We start from the raw sequence: 18937 nt of genomic DNA on the forward strand, positions 1-18937 counted from the left end.
GTTCTTTGTATTACAGAAGTGCAATACTTAACAGGCTAGTAGCAAGTACAGTGTACAGTATATCAGAGGATCCCCAGTTGTGCATATTAGACAGGACTTTCCAATGTTACCCATTGGTCCTAGCTGTTCCAGCATGTCCCAGTGGTAGGATGTGACACAGGCATTTTGTCATCAAAAAAAATCTCAGTAGGAAACTAAAAGGAGCTCATACCACATACTTCTAGCAATTAGCTCATCTCCAAGGAGTGACAGAAAAGGAAAACACATAGTGTCTGTAGATTGACAAGGAACCTAGGAACATATTTTATTTATAAGTAAGAAGGAAGATTTTCAAACAGTTTACAGCAGGTGCCAAAGGTGGTGGCATAAGGGCATGGTAAGATGTTCTGTCTCCACTGCATACATCCCTGACTGAGGTGCTTCCTTTAGGTGGTTTTCTTTCTCCACCTATTTCTTTATTACACAGCATATGCAAAATCAGTCATTTGCCAAGTATTATTTTAACTTAGTTTATTGCATTTTGGAAGAAATCCATTCGGGTGTGCAGTAGTTACTGAAAACTTCCCCAGAGAATTGCTCAGATCTTAGAAGAATACACCAGTATGGGGGGCATTGGAAGAAATCTGTTCTCAGTAAATCTTGGAACAGGTTGATGTATTGGCTAGAGTGGGCTGTAGCAGAGTAAACACCTGGAGTGGAAAGTGATGAAGGCCACTTTTATGTCTGGGGACTGTTGGTCACTGACATATCCCAGTGGTGTGTTGATTTGACTGCCATTTGAACAGTATTTGAACCCAAATGTTGTAGTAATACTGATTTAATAATTTAGTGTCATCTGTCCTGCATTTGCAAAATCCCTTTGCTAAATTCTTAGAACTTGGCATAGTGAGATTAACTGGCTTTTTTTTTTTTTTTTTTTTTGGCTTTAGGAAGAGCATGTCTGTCACAAGGACAGAAAGTTTGTTACTGAAAGTGAAGTTGTGTCTCTTTTCTCCTGAGGAATGGAACTGTTGAAAAATTGTCCATAAGGGAGGGCCTGTGGCTTTTTTTGTTGTTGTTCTGTATTCTTATATCTATCTGTCTATCTATCTGCAAAATGAGACATTCAGAAAAACATTTCATTCCAAATGTGAGACAAAACTCTTGGTTGTAAGGAACTGAAAAACTACTTTGAAAAAGAAATATATTGACTGTTTTTCACTCTGCAAGTTGTGTATATTTAAAGTGTAATTTCTGGTGTCTTTAAAGAACAGAATCAGCCATATTGAGGAATGTCAATAGAAGACCATTCAGGGAGTTTACAAATAAACTCTCATGTGCCTGTCCTGTCTGCTGGGAGCCCACCTGGGAGATGGGGGTGTTCTCGGGACACCGAGATGCAATGGTTTGCATCAGGACTGTCTCACAGATGATGAAGTTGAACTAAGACCAAGTCACTGGGCACCTCATGGTGCATGGCTGATGTTCTGTGTCCTGTGGCACATCCTAGACCACATTAGGTAACTCTAGAAAGAGGGACTGGGGGTGGCACGTAGGACTTTTGTGATCAGAGCAATGTCCACATACAGTTTGTGAGGAACAAAGCACAGCTAAAAGTTAGTTTTCTGTTTAATTCTGTTTAATGTTGTATGCTTTTAATTCCAGAAACTGAAATTGCTTTATCCGTGGGTTTATAAATATTTAACACATAGTTTTAATGAATAAGAAATTGAATTTAAGGGTCAGAAGCAGATTCAGTTACTTTTTCAGGTACTTGTTTAATTATTTCTCATTATATTTGTAAATGTAATTTTAAAACCTTTAAAAATAAATTAATATAGGCCATCAGAGAATCATCTCTAATGGATAACATTCATGAGTGTTTTTTACTTCTATTATACCATTAGACTAGGATCTCAAGAGTTTTTGATGAGTACCAAAGTCTTGCAAGGAAAAGAGATTTCCCAAGGTCATATAGTAATTTTATAGAAGATTCAGGAATAGAAGACAGCTCCATGCTTTATCTGATCTAATCAAATAGTTTTCCAGATGGCAGAATTATTTCCTTAACAGTCTTTCCATCTTTTGTGTGTTTCCTACAAGAGACATCATACTTAAAAGTTCATCCTGTGGAATAAAATTTGGAAAAGGGGATACTAGGAGCAACCCTTGATTCTTTGAATCGATTGCCCTAATACGTGCATTTCACTATTTAAATAATCTATAATATAGTGTTGTTCAAAGTAAGGCTATTACTGAAACCAACTGATTTTATTCATTAAAATATCAACAGAGCAGTGATCCTGATGCAAATGGTGGAATAAAGGGTCTCAGATAAAATCATTACCATCACTCTGATGTCAGTTATTGGAAAAACTGCAACACACAAGTTACTTGAAAAATTTCTGAAGAGAAGGTTTGAAGTAAAGTTTTGCTATTCTTCACTGTGTATTTTAGATTGCAGTATTTGGGAAGGATTCCAGACATCCACCTGTCAGGCAGTAAGTCCAGTCCAGAAGTCAGGAGTAAGATGCCATTATTTTACTGGACACACACATGTAATTCCTTTTCTGTGAGCCTTCAGAAAGGGAAAAGGCTGGAGTTCAAGGTCTGAAAAATTAACTTTAAAAGTTAGCCAGGCTCCTCTATCCTATTACCTTAACAGCCATCTCATCACTGACAGAAACCTGGTTTGGCTCTTGAAGGTAAAATTCTGTCTCCTAATATGCCTTCACGATATTGTTACACCTTTAGTTCTCAGGTCGGTAAACCACTACTCTGGGTGCTCATAAATATGCATGTCCTTTACACTTTTAAGTAAGCTGCTATTGCTGTCATTCACTCTTAGTTAAGACCTGTCAGGTGGTGTTTCTGTTGAAGGAAAGAAGTTTAAATTACGGGTGAACTGAAAATACGTAGTTCTTAGGCGTGCTAAAATTATGAGTGAGTTGGAGAGATTATTCTTCACAAGTAATTTTAGGATCCCAAGGGATAATGGTGATGTGTACAAGAGATGTTCCCTTCTTGGCTAATTCCATTAAAAGCTTCTGATTTCTGCATTGCAGGAGTGAGACTCCAAAAATCTGCTTTTCTATCTTACATAATCACTTTCACAGTATCCTGTAACATCCACCTCTGCTACGACTGTCAGTGCATTGACTTCTGGAGTGACAGTGATATGTAGGTCTGACGAAGCATCCTTTGCAATGTGCTTCATTGAAGTGAGAACTGCAAATGCTGTCAGTATTACTGGAAACCTTTTACTTAGGCAGAATTAATACATTACAACTTGTATTTTGAGATGGCCTTGTTATATACAGCTGGTCCAGAATGATATGACTTACTAGTAAGAAATTACTGCATCTTGGCAGACAGCATTCTATTTATTTTCAATTCTGAGAAAAGCATTATCCACTGGATAAGAGGCTGGATCAGAAATTAAGGCATTCAGGATCACATTTGTGCCATTCTTAGGGTGCCTGACTTCTTGCAGGTCTCCTCACTCGGGTATTTTCTTCCTTTGACTTTCCAAGCGTGGTTGTGACTTATTCATAGGATATCCCCTTCAGCTCTTGCAGGTCTTCTGCTCCTAGGTGAGAAACATGAATCCTGTACTTGTACTAAATCCATAAACTGAGTCTGTTCCCCACAGGTTTTAGCTCCAGTCCAGGCTTTGTTTGCTTCAGACTTGGGAAGCTTTTCTTTAGCAAGTTGTGACCAGTGAATTAACATAAAATTGGCAGCAAATTCTCAGGTTAACGTTAAGAGGGGTTTCTGCTCAACAAAGCAGGTGTCACAGAGAAGTGACCTAGCTTCTCCTGAGCTGTACCGTCCCTGGTGCTCTGTCCCTGGTTCATCGTGCGACTTCGTTGATCTTTGCTTACTGCAAGGCTTTGTGTGTTTTTCATAAAATCAGATACATACTTAATACTGTTCAAATAGTGCCATCCTATTGTGTGTGAGAACAGAAAACTGAAGCTGATAGAAACAGATGTGATGTGGTATTTGTGGTGAAAGTCCTGTACTGTGTTTCATATGGCCTTATCTGCTCGGGTTTTCTGTGCCACCTCCAAGCCCTCTCCGTTCTGGGGAAGAAGAAGGTGTGGGTGACAGAATGTGTCATTCCCTTCCTAGAGTAGTTGTCACCATCCCTGCTTTAAACAAAGCCCCACAGCAGAGAGGTTGAAGGTATATTGTTGGGGATGTCTGTGGCTCCTGGGAGGAGCATTGGACATGGGAGAAGGGATGACTCCGGATTCCCGTGCTGCCACAGTCCCACTGTGTCATGCCCCAGGGACTGGCCCCAGTCACTTAATAAGGTTGGACATGCCAGGTATTGTGATGTCAACTACAGCAGAGAGACATCCTCCTCTCTGAAACACCAGTGACTCTTTATCCAGAAGGTTTAATAGTGTTGCTACAGTACTTGGTGATACAGTGCTTATTCAAGCAACCATTTTTGGGAATGAGTTACTAGTGTTGTCTGGCAGCAGCATGATACACACCAGAGTAATTAGGAATAAATTTAAAATTACTGATGTTGAAGACATTTTTCAGGCAGTGGTTGGTTTAGTCCTGTTTAATGCCAGAGATGTGGTCTGGAATAATTTCTTGATAGTTCAGATGGTCTAAGGCTGCTGAACAGATTTTCTTCAGTGAGGAAAGAAGGAAGTTGCATCCTTTTGACCAGCATCCTTTTGATGCTGGCACTCGAATTACATACATGTATGTTGAATTTTTTTCCTAAAAACATAACTTAATGACTTCCCCTGTGATTTTAGTTGCTCCTGTTCTGTTCAAGGTCAAAAGACACTAATAATACAGTGGGAGAAATTTCTGGCTCTTTAGTTGCAGAGATAAGAAGAGCAGAGAAGATATTTTGTGGAACATCTGTTACATGGATATGCTTGGTTGTGGGCAGCTGAATAGGATGACCTGGTTATCAGTCTCTATATTTTCCTTTGTTGTCTCTAAGTGGTCTCAATAGAGAACTATCAGTAGTACTTTTCTACCTTCCTGCCTAAGCACAGGCCAGCATTTATTGGAGCTAACCTCTGGTAATTATAAAGCCAACATCACAGTAACAAGCAGACAGATGGAACATATATATTCATAAATTATTGAATGCAGCTTCCTTACCCTTCACAGTAAGCTCTTCAGGACAGGGACAGGTTCTTGTAAGGATCCACAGCCCAACAAGGAGATCAGCAACAGCCAACCTGTTTTGTCAAATCAGTTCAATTTTCTTTTCTGATGGAGTAGCAAACTTACCATTGATGGGGAAGAGGAAGAGGTGCCATTTACCTTGACCTTGTCAATGTATTCTGGTAAAAAAACTAGAGATATATAAATATGAAGCTATTGCAAGTTGGGTACCAAACTGATACGAAAGCTGTTCTCAGCTGTTCTCTACTTTTCTGAAAGTAGATCCACAGTGGTCTGGACCCAGTATTTTAATTGCCAATGGGATGATGAATTTAGCCTGCAAATTATTGGTATAGTTTGATATGTGTGAGAGGCAAATTCAAACGAAATCTGAGAAATCAGTGAAATGGCTTGGAAATATAGAATATAATGCAACAGAAAAAGGGCAAGTTTCTTAACTGTGGCATAAATATTCAACCTACAAACTGAGTAAGCATAAGAAATTCTTATACAATAATAATCTTGGAGAAAGGGTTTGTAACAGTGAGTAGAATCAAAGGCAGACTGTGAATGTGTAAGAAGAGTATGTACATAAAGTATACCAATAAGATCTGTTTCCACTTTCGGGGGGGGGAATATATCACATTTCCTCTATTTGCAGCCAACCATTAATAAAATCAGTGTAAGCCAAATTGCAACTGGGTGCAGCCTGAATCAGGCAGAAAGACTCACTGTGTTCTGTGTGTCTCTCTTATCATACCTTATACTGCCTTTTTCACACCTCTTATCATCAAAGAAATAGTACAATAGTTTCTGTTGCTCAAAAATCATCCCATCAAATGATTGATAAAAATATAGCTTTTAATTGCATTGATAGTGAATGCTTCACAGAATCATAGAATGGTTTGTGTTGGAAGGGACCTCATCCTGTTCCAGCCCCTGCCGTGGGCAGAGACACCTCTCACCAGATGAGGTTACTCAGTGCTCCATCCTGTCTGACCTTAAACACTTCCAGGGATGGGGCATGCACAGCTTCCCTGGGCAACCTCTTCCAGGGCCTCACCAACCTCACAGTAGAGAATTTTTTTTTCTAATACCTAATCTAAACGTACTCAGTTTCAATTTGAAGCCTTTCTCTCCTGACCTGTTACTACATGCTCTTTTAAATCATCTCTGCAGTAGTAGTTTTAGTTTGCTTTTTTCATTTTCAGAATTTATACTAAAATATGGTTGTTTATATGAAAATGTAACTGCAAGCAGTTGTTCCATAGCAAAGTAGTACAAATGTACTCAAAACAACATGTACAAAGTAATGTGTTTATATATTATGTAGGAGGAGAAGAAAGAAGTAAAATACCCACCCAGTGATCTGTTTCAAATTAATTGTGTTAATTTATTTTTAAGAAAGGTGTTTAATGTTTTCATAGTTGTCTGTTTTAGTAGGAAATAAGATTGTTGGAAAAGTTAATTGAAGAGCTGCCACTGTGTGTGTGGAAGCTCCTTTTTCATGGAGCCAGGACTTTTTAATGGCTGTAGCCATGCACCTGTTGGACTTCAGCACAGGACTGCAACAGAGAATTTAGCACTGAGAGGCATGAAAAAGGACTGCCTATCAAATGGTAGTTGTAAGCATCAATATTTTTAGTGCTGTTCTTCAGATCTTTCATTATAGTCTTGCAGATAATTAAGTATTACAATTCTACGGGTATTGTAAACAAATTACCTGAATAATTAGCTGATTTAAAGTATTGTTTTTATTTGTTGTTCTGTACATTATTGATAATTGGTTTCCTAAATTTATTTTCTTAAATGCTTATTTTAAAAATATTCCTTAAGTATCAGAAAAGGTGCTAATTTAAATATGTTCTTAATTACTTGTTACAATCAAAGTATGTCTAATACAAAATTTAAATGTAAGCCATTTTTTAAATGAAATGCTGCTATTCACTGGAACTCACAGAAAATTTGAGGGATTTTCTGCTTCCAGTCAGAATATTATATTTAACAAATATTACTAGACTTCTGGTTTGGAATCAGGGAAAGACAGCAATAATTAAATTGGTATATTTTGGTGTACTTAAGAATGCATTATATTTTGGGGTTTTTAAATCTTGCATACAGCATAAAATGAAGTTATTCATTTTAATGCATCCTTCTTATTGGCTTAAAGCTGAAATATAGTTGCTTGAAAATTAATTTACCCCTCATGAATGACTGGTTGGATTATCTTTGTAGCATTAAATGTCAACCCTGAGCTCAGAGCACATTGTGTCTACAGTAAAAAGTTGTCCCTGAGCACTTAATGTTGTGTTAAATGATGATGTGTCCTTTGCAAATGTATTATTAGTGTCAAGCTGTTCCGTCTCTCAAGATTGAAAAATGGTCAGTGATTTGAGCTGCCATTAAACCTGAATAAAATAGAGAGGCTGTGGGGGGTTTTCATGCCTTTTCTGAGTACAGACACAGTCTTGTGTAGGTATAAGACATATAAAAATCTTTCTGTTAACCCAAGACTCCAAAAACTCCCTTTGGAATCACAGCAATTAAAAATAAGAAAATCTCACTTCTGCTTCTCGGAAAAAGAATGGTCATTGAATTTATCTGTGTGACACTAATAACACAAAATACAACAATTAATACTTGAGCGCTTGATCTTGTTTCCATAGATGTGAGCTAGGGCTGTGTTGCCAATTCTCAGACATAGGTTATAAAACTGGTACTGCTGTGTGGTTTGCGAACTGATTTTTACTGAAGTTAGGGCTGAAATTCCTGTGGCATTTTGTTTTTCTGAGCTTCCTCAACATTCTAAATAAATAGTTATTTTCAGAATGAAGCAGGCATGTTGAAGATTCATTCTCTGAGAGTAGAGTTTCACAGTTTCTCTGAGTTGAAGTTCTGTTATTCAGTGAATATACAACTGGTTTAAAATCTCTCAAAGATCATAAAATTAAATACTTATTCCTGCACTTTGGGAGGCAGGTGTGTAGGTACTTCTGTGCTTTTCGATGGTGTTACAAAGCACTTTACAAAATACTTCTTCTTCCATGCCAGACTCCTAACTTGTTGGCATTTAGAAAAGCACTTAAAGAAAAGTTGTACTACTATGTAAGAGATGATAGAGCTCAGTTTTGGAGTCCCAAGGCATGTAAGAAAATAAATGCTTGTCTTTCTTCCTACTGAAAACAAACTACTCTCAAGTTAGGGAATTGATGGTAGTGCAAACTGATTTGAACCTTTTAGTCCATTGCTGTTTACAGACCCTGCTGAATTCCTTTGATGCACTTCAGTTCCATTGCCATGGTGACATTAAGGTACTTTAGGCAATAAGTTCTCTCTCGGCTGTCAGCCATTTAGCTTGTTCCACAGAAGTGGGTCCCTGATAGTTGAAAAAGGCAAGTGCCATGCACATGCACAAGAGAACAAGGAGAACATGGACATACTAGAGTGAGTCCAGTCAAGGGTCAGGATGTCCACCTGAAGCACAGGATGTACAAGAAGAGGCTAGGAGAGCTGTCTTTTCAACTTCAGGAAGAGAAAGCTCAGCTGAGATGTTACTGCTGTCTACAAATACTTAGTAGGAGGCTACAGGCAGGGTGAAGCCTAACTTTTCTTAAAAATGCACAATGGTAGGACAAAAGGCAAGTTAGAACATGAAAATTCTTGGTAGGTAGGTGAAAAATATTTTTACCAGAAGGATGGGCAAATGTTGGGAGGAGTTTCTTATGGTGGTTGTGGAATCTCTACCATTGGAAATACTAAAAACTCAACTGGGTAAGCTCAGCTGCACTTGCTCCCAGGATCACTGGAGCTGACTTTCAGGTTGAATACAGTTTAAAAATTGGCTCTGTTCTGAGCAGAGGGATGGATCATATGGCCCCCAGGAATGTCTTCTAACTTAACCTAACCTAACCTATCCCCTGAGACTGTAGCTCAAAGCAGGGCCATAGCTGGTACATGAGAGCAGTTCTGAAGAAGCCGTGTGCTAATTATGCTACAGAGTGCAGTGGCTCTGTGGCACAGGCATAGCTAGCTGGCTTGGAACCATCATGTCATAGCTGAACAGGGATGGAATTCAGGCTGTGGTGTCCAATGCAATTTAGTCCCTTCGTTGCTCTGTGATTTTCTCTCTGCAGTACTAGTAATACCCAAGATAATTACTTCAAAGGTAATTTGGCCATGTCTGTAAATATCTTGAATCGAGATAAAGTTATGTAGGAACTGGTTCTTTTCCCTTTGTCCCTTAGAGCTGTTTCCTTGGTTCATATTTAATCTGTTCAAACTTAGAGCTGAAGCCAACCCACCTGACTTGGGTTCCGAACATCTCTAGGTGTTCTTGACAGTAAAACAGGCAGCACCAGGGAGCTCTTTAGGCTGTGCTAGGCTGCTGTCACTCACTCTTTGGAGAAGTCTCTCTATGGGAAGTAAAGAGAGACTCAAACTAGCAATCACTTAAAACTGAAATCGGGTACAATGGATGTGACCTTCTGTGTCTTGCATATAAGGAGGTTGTGGAGGATGGCATGACTGAACCTTCCTCTATCTTGGGTCTTTGTCCCTGCTAATGAGATCTAATTCTCCCTTGCGCCTGTTACTGCAGGGAAAAGGTCAGGATGCTTGAAGTCAGACTGTGGAAACCTTGAAAAGACCAGAAGTCCATTTTCTTGTTCTGTTTATTCTGTGGAGTTTTGTGGAGAGTTCCTGGAACCTTCAGTAATTCATATCAATAATCATAATAAACCAACTGATTTCAGCTTAACTAGGTGTGTGATTTCACACTTGCAGTTCATCAGTAAATCTTGCCACAATCTGTCTCTGGTTTCTAATTAGATATGTATATATTTTAATATGGTTTTCAGTATCAGTTACAGTAAGGTACTTTGGTTAAACTACTACTGAAAATTAAAATTTACCCTCTAGTTGTAGTTTTATTGATCCTTAAGCAGTACTTTAACATATGAAATGGATTGCTAATGTATGGAAAATGTCTTACTAATGTTTTGAGTATGACTATAATACCAGCACAGAAAGATTCAGGACAGCAGTTCGTTGGTTGTTACGAATTATAGTGAAAGTGTTGAAAGGAGTTTTAAATCTGTAGCATTGATTAAAAAATTTAACTATCTGTCAGGTTTTTTTGGCACGCTGTAAATAACTCATCTTCAAATTATTTGTCTGAGTAATTAAATTTAGATTGCACATTTCTCATTTCAAATATTTTGACTCTTATCTATTTGGTTTTCCATTGTGGCTTAATTGATGTGGTCTATATAAACAGACAATAAATTTATATACCTTTGTTATAAAGATCAGTCAGTGAATAGAACTTGGTATTCATCCCAGACAGAATTATGATTGAATGTATTTGCAAGATTAAAGCACTGAATTTACTTCTTTCTAATTAAAGGCAATTAAAGATTTGCAGACACAAATAAAAGACAATGAACTGAGGAATAAGTGTAGAAGCAAGTCCATTTGCAGGTGAAAAGAAGTGCCTTTGAAGCAGAACCAGCTGTATTTTCATTGAAAGAATAACAGTTTAGGAAGCTTTTCTGCATGTGCTTGCTTGATAGCATAATGTACTCATAAGCAGCTTATGCAGTACAGTATTCAGAAAATAGCAGTGCATTAATTTTTAAAGTAGCAAATGCAGGCAAAGAGCAATGCTGCCACATGATGATAATGAAGGTGGATATTGTAAAGTCTGCTGAGAGAAAAGAAAGCAGGGAGCTCCTGAAATGTGAACATTTATAAAACAATAACTAGATATTCATATGATAATAAGCTTGGACAGCAGCATCAACAAAGACCAAAGATGCAGTCCTGTTTCTGCTTAAGCCTGATGAATTGAAAAGCAGAGAGGCAGTCTTTAGTCTGTTATTCAATTGCAGTAATGAGCTATTGTTAGAATGAAAGAGTAAATATCTGGAAGGGTTGGAAATACAATTTTTTTTTCTCATGAAGTTATTCTGATTTTTTCAGGTTGTGTCGTAAACAGAAGCATCTTTAAACACAATCCTAAATGTAGTCAGTTTTCTGAAATACAGCATCCTGCCTTCTCAGTTACATTTATAAAGGAGCTTGGTATGTATGCAGAAGTACAGTGTTCTGCATACTACCTTGCAGTGTCACAGTAATTCTGTAGACTAAATGAAAATTAACCCAGAACTTAAATCAACTTGTTGAACTTATACATATTATTTAGTTATTTTGTATTTATCACCATGTCATTGGAAGTTTAATTAAAAAGAATACTGAATACATAAGATCAGGTCATCTCTAATATGTTACTGAAATTATTGAATAGAAGATATATGGGATCTCAATTTCCCTTGTAAGCAGAGTTAAATTTTAAAAAAAAATCTTCCAAAATCCATAGATTTTTATTTCTAGTTATGTGAAGAGAAACAAACCCACCTTGCATATTGTATGAATCCCTAATATCCCCTCTGAAGGAGACACCCTTTGTCATTTTTCACAATACAGCTATTTTAGTAGCTAAAAAGCTCCCTTATCTTCATTCTTTTCTAATCCTACAGCTAGCAAAATAGTCTTCATTTCTACCTGGGGAAAGCTTTCCAAACAGGATCTATAACAGCTCAGTTCAGGTGCTACTAAGGTCACCTTGGCACCAAAGGAGTGGAAAAGGAGGATGGAAGAAGGGACGAGGTGCAAGGAGAGCTTTGCAGAGTTTCTGAAAGGCAAAGGGTACTTCAAGCACTGGATGGGAAGGGGGATGATCTTTGGAGGGACTGTCAGGAAGCAGGACAAGCAGAGAGCTGTAGTCAGTAAAAATAGTTGCCTTATCATGGAGTACTTCTTTGGACTTAAAAATGGAAAGGAAGTGATGGACCTGAAAAAGGAAAGAAGTGGCACATTTGTTTAAAAATAAATAAATAGAGGTAGTTATCAAAAAAGTCAAGGGAAGCTGGCACTAGAGTTTGAGAGATGGCAAATTGGTAACAATAATGACTAGGCAAAGAGGTAAGGATTTGGTTTAAGTAATGAGAAAAGTAAGATTTGGTCTGGAAATCTTCCAGTTGTATCTTTTTGGCTTCTTCTTGCCGTTTCCATCAGGAAAACTTGGTGTCTCAGATAGGCGTTGGATAAAGCAGACAAATGGGGCTTTGTCTGATGAGTCTGTCTCAACTGGCTGTGGTGATCACTTCCTGAGAAAAAGAAATAGCTTAAACTGATGACTCTGACAGATAAATGTACAAGACAGCTTGCAGGGCAAGTGAGATAAAACCAGAAGACGTTGAGAGTGTGAATATACTTATCCCAACTGGTTGAATTTGCAAGCCCAAAAGAAGGGAGGCTGTAGGGAGCCTGTATTACTTTTTTCTGCTTGTTTTCCAGGTGGTAATGATCAGTATTCACATGGCAGGAGCTTTGCATTTCATTGTTCTTTATAGTCCTGTAGAGCAGATGTCTTTCCCAAGGCCTCAGAAAGTTCACATGTTTTAAGACTCTTTTAGTACAATTCTTGAATCTGGTTTTCATTACAAAGAAAAGAAGTCCACAGATGCCCTTTTTAAACTTTTGCACTTGGTGGACTCAGACTGTTTCCCTACTGTATTTTTTTCCTTTTGGCTATTACGTTTAGCAAGGAGAATGGTAAATTAATGGCAGGTGCATGGATTTAGAGAACTACCAGCTCTAGAGTAATCACTAAAATAGCCTGTTTGTTATAGGAGGGCTAGTTGTTCATATAAGGCTTAATATAAATCTGGAAGTATTCTCTACGTAAGTAGAATCCAGTGTTAGCTATAGCAATGGTACTGGAATAAAGTGTAGCAGGGTGCCAGAAACCAAGGAAAGGAGCACCAATAAGCTTTCTCATTTGGATAAACATGACTCTGCCCATAGATGTGTTTCACAGACTGGATCTTCTGTGCATATTTGCCCCTGCTTATGTCCCCTTCACGCTTGAGCCATGGAGAAGAGGAGGGAGAATGGGCACTGGAATGAAAGGGAGGTGGGTTTTACTTGCTGACTTGTGTCCCTTTCCTAATGCACCTTTACCAAGCTTTCTAGTTTTCATTATATAATGCTGTTGCATCACTGGAAGGGAAATCTCTGACTGTCTTTGTTTCATTTACCCCTGATGGAAGAGCAGCAAACCTGAATTATGAGAACTGAGATTGAACTTAGCGCTTGTCAGTTATAAAGTTCTGAACAAAGATATTTTTCATGCTTAAAACATTTCAGATTGATACATTTCTATAGTTTGTTCACAAGTAAGTAAGAACAGCTGCATCACTTATGAAACTTGGCTCCCAACAAACAAACAAAAAAAATTCAAGGCTGGAGAGTGTCTGTGCCAAATTTCAGCCTGGAGTGTATTTTTATGAGTAATAAACTCCTGCCATTTGTAATGGAAATTCTGAAACATCTTTTAACTATTTAATGGCAAAAGTATGAGTGTGGGACTTAAGGGAGAAAAAACTCATTCCTTCTCTGGCTTCATCTCATGACTTAGCCATTTTTGTGGTTTCTGCAAGTCTTTCCCCAGCTGTTCTAAAAAATTACTGTATTCCTGATGCATCCTATTATCAGATATTACTGACTTTTGAAAAGTAATGCTGCAGTGGTTCCATCCTGCTAATAAGATGTATTGACTGGATGAATATATTGGAGCATCTGACATAAATCATCTTTGTCATCCTTTCTTCTCTCTGTCTTCTGAGTTTCCTTAGATATATGCTGCCTTTTTTTTTATTCCTAATACATATAGTTTCAGGTATTTTTCCATTTGTTATTGAGTATTTTTAAGGTATTTCAAGTCTTTTATGAATAATGTCTGACCAAAGAATAGTATGGAGACCTTGACAACATATAATCCATAGGACTGAGGAGAGATTATATAATGAAAGCAAATTTGTAGTGTGAATTCAGCATTCACAGTATGCTACACAGATGATCTCTGTACTGGGTATGAGCGGGGTGATAGAAGGAGTAGACAAAGTCAGAAGTGTGTTTCCATGAATCCAGTGTATCACTGGAAGAAGGCATTCACATTTGAGAATTTCATGACTGCAGTATAATATCCCAGTTTTCAAGGTAGCCCTAAAATGAGAAGTTTGCATTATTGATTATGAATGTAAAATCACATCTGCTTGGATAAATGGGATTTTAGTATATAAAACCACTGATAAAGCTTTAGAGGAAAGGTTAAACTATTTGACTGTAACAGTAATGAAAGCTAATGTACAAATAGGTAAACTTAGTGATTTGAAAAAGGCCACTCTGCTTGAAGTATTACAGTTTAGCATTGGAATTAGGCATAAAGAACAAAAAAAGATAGGTACACATTAGGAGGGAAAAAAATAAAAAGGACTTTTTAAAATAGCCAGAGCAGTTTTACTGAGGCTCTGTCCCTCTGAGCAGTTTCTTCACAGATTCTTTTTTTTCCTTGTCCTTTTGTGACTGTATCTGTACCTTGACTTCTGTTAACTTAAAGAAGCTATGGTTAATAGTTCATAATACAACACTAACAGGCCTTTTGGACAGCAGAAATATCCCTGAGAAATATCAAGTGTTTTATGACTCGTTATTAAGTTGAGATAAATGATTTATATCATTTCCACCATTTCTGAATACTTACGTGTCCTCCTCTGAACTCAGTTCATAGAGACCTAGAGTAATCAACCCCTGGGCTGCACTCTGTGGCTGCAAGAGAATGTCCCTGTAACTTGTAGAAAGTTCATCTGGAAGATTTTGTGTGAAGTGTTTCGACAAGCGGATGGTGTCAAGCAGTGGTTTTATTACCATTTACTTTGACTGATCTCCATATCTCTGAGACTTGCAAATAATGTTCCAGTTCAGAATTATGAACCTTTACATCTACCAGAATGTCTTGTATTGCGCATTTATATGTGCATTAGAGATGACTAACCAAGAAAAAATTTAATGAAAATTTTTGGTTTGAGTTCAATGAGAGGGAAAAATATAATCTACTTATAATCTACTTATCTGCTGGCTGATTCCTATGGAGCAATTTATTAAAGATTGTTCTAGTGGACATCTATCCATACGTGTATTTTGATGTCACTCTGGAGTAACAGGTTCTACACTCATTTGTCAGATCTTGTTTCTGTCACTGTCTGTGTTAAGCATGGTTGTTCCACAGATTGAATCCCTGTGTTACGGAGTGGCTGTTTTTTAAAATGCTGGACTGTGGGATGTTTTAAATATGTGAAGTCTGACTTTTCAGCTGAAATAAATGCTCACGTTCTTTATATTATTTTTGCATCATTTTAATTAAATATGCTTTTTTACTCTAGGGAAACAAGATTATAAGAAAACCAGGCCTATGTTAAGAGCTACAAGATTAAAAGCAGAGGCCAAGAAAACTGCACTAGGCGTAAAGGTAGAGACCTCTTTGATAGTTCAAACCACCTTTGTGTTTGTTTCTTTTCCCCACAGATGTACTGTGTGAATATTGATTTCTGAGAGATATTGTTTATGACACTTCAAAATCTAAGTAGAAGCTAAAATATTTATGATGAACTTCTTTTACTTAACTGTAAAATTACTTGAATATTTGAAATGCTGAAAGATTTTTTTAGTCTGTGTCCTTGTTATGATGCATGCTTACTTTAGAGTTTAAAGTACTGCGTGCTCAGAAAATTGACAGTTTTAGGGAGCCTGTCTCCACACAGAACAATTTTTGTTAACTATTTCATATAGTTAGACAAATTACAGTAAACATCTCCCATGTTCCTCTTCTCATCCTATTCCAGTAGTAATTTAAAGACTGGGTTTGTTAGGTATCGTTAATTCTCAGCATTATTGTCTCAGTCTGCATCCTTGTGTAGTGCCTCTGACTTGGAAAAAGGAGGCTTAACTAACAGCAAAACATATGGAAAGGTACTAAACTTTATTTTGAAAATGTTCCCTTTTTAGGTAAGTATGAAGTATAACGATTACTTTTGATCACAGCTGGGAATATGAGCAAGAAGGACAATTAGAAATATTTTCTGTTATCTACTACCCAATGTTTCATCAAAACGGGATCTGTCTGAACACACACATTATTTATGTTGCCCACAGTATTTTTTCCTCAAACTTATTTTTTTAGTCTGATACACTATTAACTTAAAAGCAAGAATAAAACCTGAGGAAAATAAAAACCAGCATCCATTATCTGGGTATTCTTGTAAAAGAAAGTTCAGAAATGTTAAAAGGAGAACATTTTCTTGTTTCTGGCAGATGAGAAATCAATTTTTTCAAGTTATAGCTTATAGCAAATGCCAAGGTATTACTACCAAGCTGTAACAGCTGTTAGGCTGCTGGATGATGTATTTGGTTGTCTTCCAGAATTTGCTATTATAATCACGAAACAGTGCTTTCTTTTTGCTCCTGATTGCTGATCTCGATCAAGCATTACCATGCGATGCAGTATGTTTTCACAACATAATCTCCTCAGTTAGTGCTGTGTGTCAGGTTTTAATGAGAAAAAGTAGATTGCCTTTTTTGTTTAAAGGATAGATTATTAACCTTTTGAGTTCCTTTTCCTTCCTTTCTTATTACATTTCCCTTTTTCTTTTCATTTTTCTTTCAATGATGTGACCTTTTAAAAGTGATGTTCTACTTGGAGACTTAGTGTACAGCCTAATTCTTTAAAAATGTACACATTTCTTGCATGTCTTTCACAAGAGAGAAGTGTATGAGATTTGGTCCTTTAAAACCTGTTTCATTTCCTTATTTTCTTAAGTAACTCTTTCCTAAAAATGTGGATGAATGGGAAAGCATATGCATAATCACATATCTAATGAGGAATAGAGTACTAGTGAATAAGGGACTTTCGCCATCAAGGTGTGCATGTGCTCTCCATGGGTGGGTGTGTTTCTGGGGTTCTGCTGCTTGCACTGTGTGATGTTTCAGGTTTACAGTTGTGCTTCTGCTTTTTAAAAAAAATTCTTTTAAATACTTTCTTCTGGCTGTAATACTTTTTTTTCTGCTTCTGGACCTTAAAAAAACCCAAACTCTAGATCATCAAATAGATCACAGTAATTTGTTTTGCTTCAAAATTGCTGAGAAAAGCTGACACAGCTGAAGCAAAAGAAAGGTAAGTTGGGCACCTTTCCCTTTGGGCATTTGCTTGTAGGGGAAGGAAGGTAGGGCTTTTGATTACATCCTTCTCCCTGAGCCTGCTTAATGCCAGCAACCTCAGGCTTACTAAATGTTACAATACTTCTACCAAAACATGGGCAATTTCTGTAGAGTAAACTCTGCACTTCTGCTGACAGACCCTGCAGTGCTCAGCATGCAAATGAGGTGTATTTAATGTCTTGGGATACAGGTGCACCTCTTCCCACCCCACAGCAACAGCTCTTCATCCTGCTCAATCCTCCAGCAGCAGAACTTCACCATGGGCAGTAGATGCTTCTGGAGTGTCTGCAGGGAAATCTCCTTCCTTGCCCCTGGAGAGGCTGCTTAGTTGTGAAGCCCCATAACCTATACCCCTCTCTCAAGCATGGCTTTTTTTCCTCAGCCCAGTGTTAAGATCCTCCAGCTGTCCAAGTACTGTCTTTTTACAATGATCCCCTACATCTATCCTAAATACTACTCTGTTGTTTTCTGGATAATTTTTGAAATAATTCTTGACAGCTTATGTTTGGTATGACAGCAGCTGGCAGGACAGAAGAGAACACAGTTTGTTCTTCAGATCCCTTGACCAGTTGTCCTAAGATCCTGAGGTCCTGCTTGATCATCCTTAGTGTTGTTGGGAATTTGTATGTGTCCACCTGGAAAACCAGTGGGCAGTAGCCAGTGGGCCATGCCAGACTGGGAAGTTTCTTGGTGATTTCCCCAAGGCTGCCTATGAGCTAGGTCCAGTTGGCATATTGGGCCCTCCATTCCTCTCAAGAGAGAGTCACCAATGACTACTACCCTTGTTTTTTTCTTAATTGAGGAGGTTTTGATGTGGGGGGTAGGTTGCCCTGCCCTAGGAAACCCCTCCAACCTGGATGGATCTTCATTGACTTTCTCATCTCCCTGATCCTCAGATTCCAGGGCCTCATATCTGTTGTTTAGGGGCACCTGGAGAGGTGAGGTAGGGCAGGAGGGAATTCACCTGCCACTGCCAGCAGAAACCCATTTCCACTCCCCACTGTGTCTTTAAGAGCTCCTCATTTTCCCTGGGATGAGTAATGGTAATAAGCAACATGATTCACCTTCCAAAGGTGAGGATTTTAGTCCTTTTTTATTATGTAGGCCCCAATTCTGTGCTGTAGCAGTTGATTAACTTCAATCTGTGTTGAGAGGAAAAAAAAAAGTGATGTAACTACAATGCAATGTGATAAATAAAAATGTCCAAAATAGGAATGTCCAAAGTTCTTGTAAATCTTTGCGAAGAAACCATGTAAATCTTCGAGAAGACACATACCTGTATTTGGAATGTATTTTATTTGTTTATATATGTATCTATTCAGTACATGATGCAGTGTGTGGCATTTCAAAATAAATTAACTTTTATTATAAAAAGCTAAGTTGAAGCTAGTAAAAATATTGTAGAGGAAGGATAAATATAAAAGTATGAACTCTGTGGAAAAGGGGAATATGTTTGTAGTTTTGTGAAATACGTACACACAATAAGCAAACACAATAAGCAGCATACAGCCAGTTAAAACAATAGACTTTTTTGCATCACTGATAACCCTAGGATTGTTTTTCATTAGTGTCCTGAAGAACTTAAATACCTGGCTGTAAACTAAAACTTAGTGTAGTATTTAGGGCAGGAAAAAAAGAGGACTAGAAAATAGTAAAGGGATTTTAGTCCTTAATTTCTATGAGGATAATGAAATTCAAC

The 18937-nt window shown here is 37.7% G+C and overlaps 1 protein-coding gene across 1 annotated transcript in view; it reads left to right on the forward strand.

The window, feature by feature from the left end:
- The window catches only part of TRIQK (triple QxxK/R motif containing), a 60310-nt gene that overhangs the window by 29602 nt on the left and 11771 nt on the right, over positions 1-18937 (forward strand). The window contains exon 5 of the mRNA XM_063421285.1: positions 15408-15493. Within this exon, the coding sequence (XP_063277355.1) occupies positions 15408-15493 (86 nt within the window). The remainder of the gene's footprint in view (positions 1-15407; positions 15494-18937) is intronic.

This window comes from Prinia subflava, chromosome 1, assembly GCF_021018805.1.
Source record: "Prinia subflava isolate CZ2003 ecotype Zambia chromosome 1, Cam_Psub_1.2, whole genome shotgun sequence".
NCBI classification, from domain to species: Eukaryota; Metazoa; Chordata; class Aves; order Passeriformes; family Cisticolidae; genus Prinia; species Prinia subflava.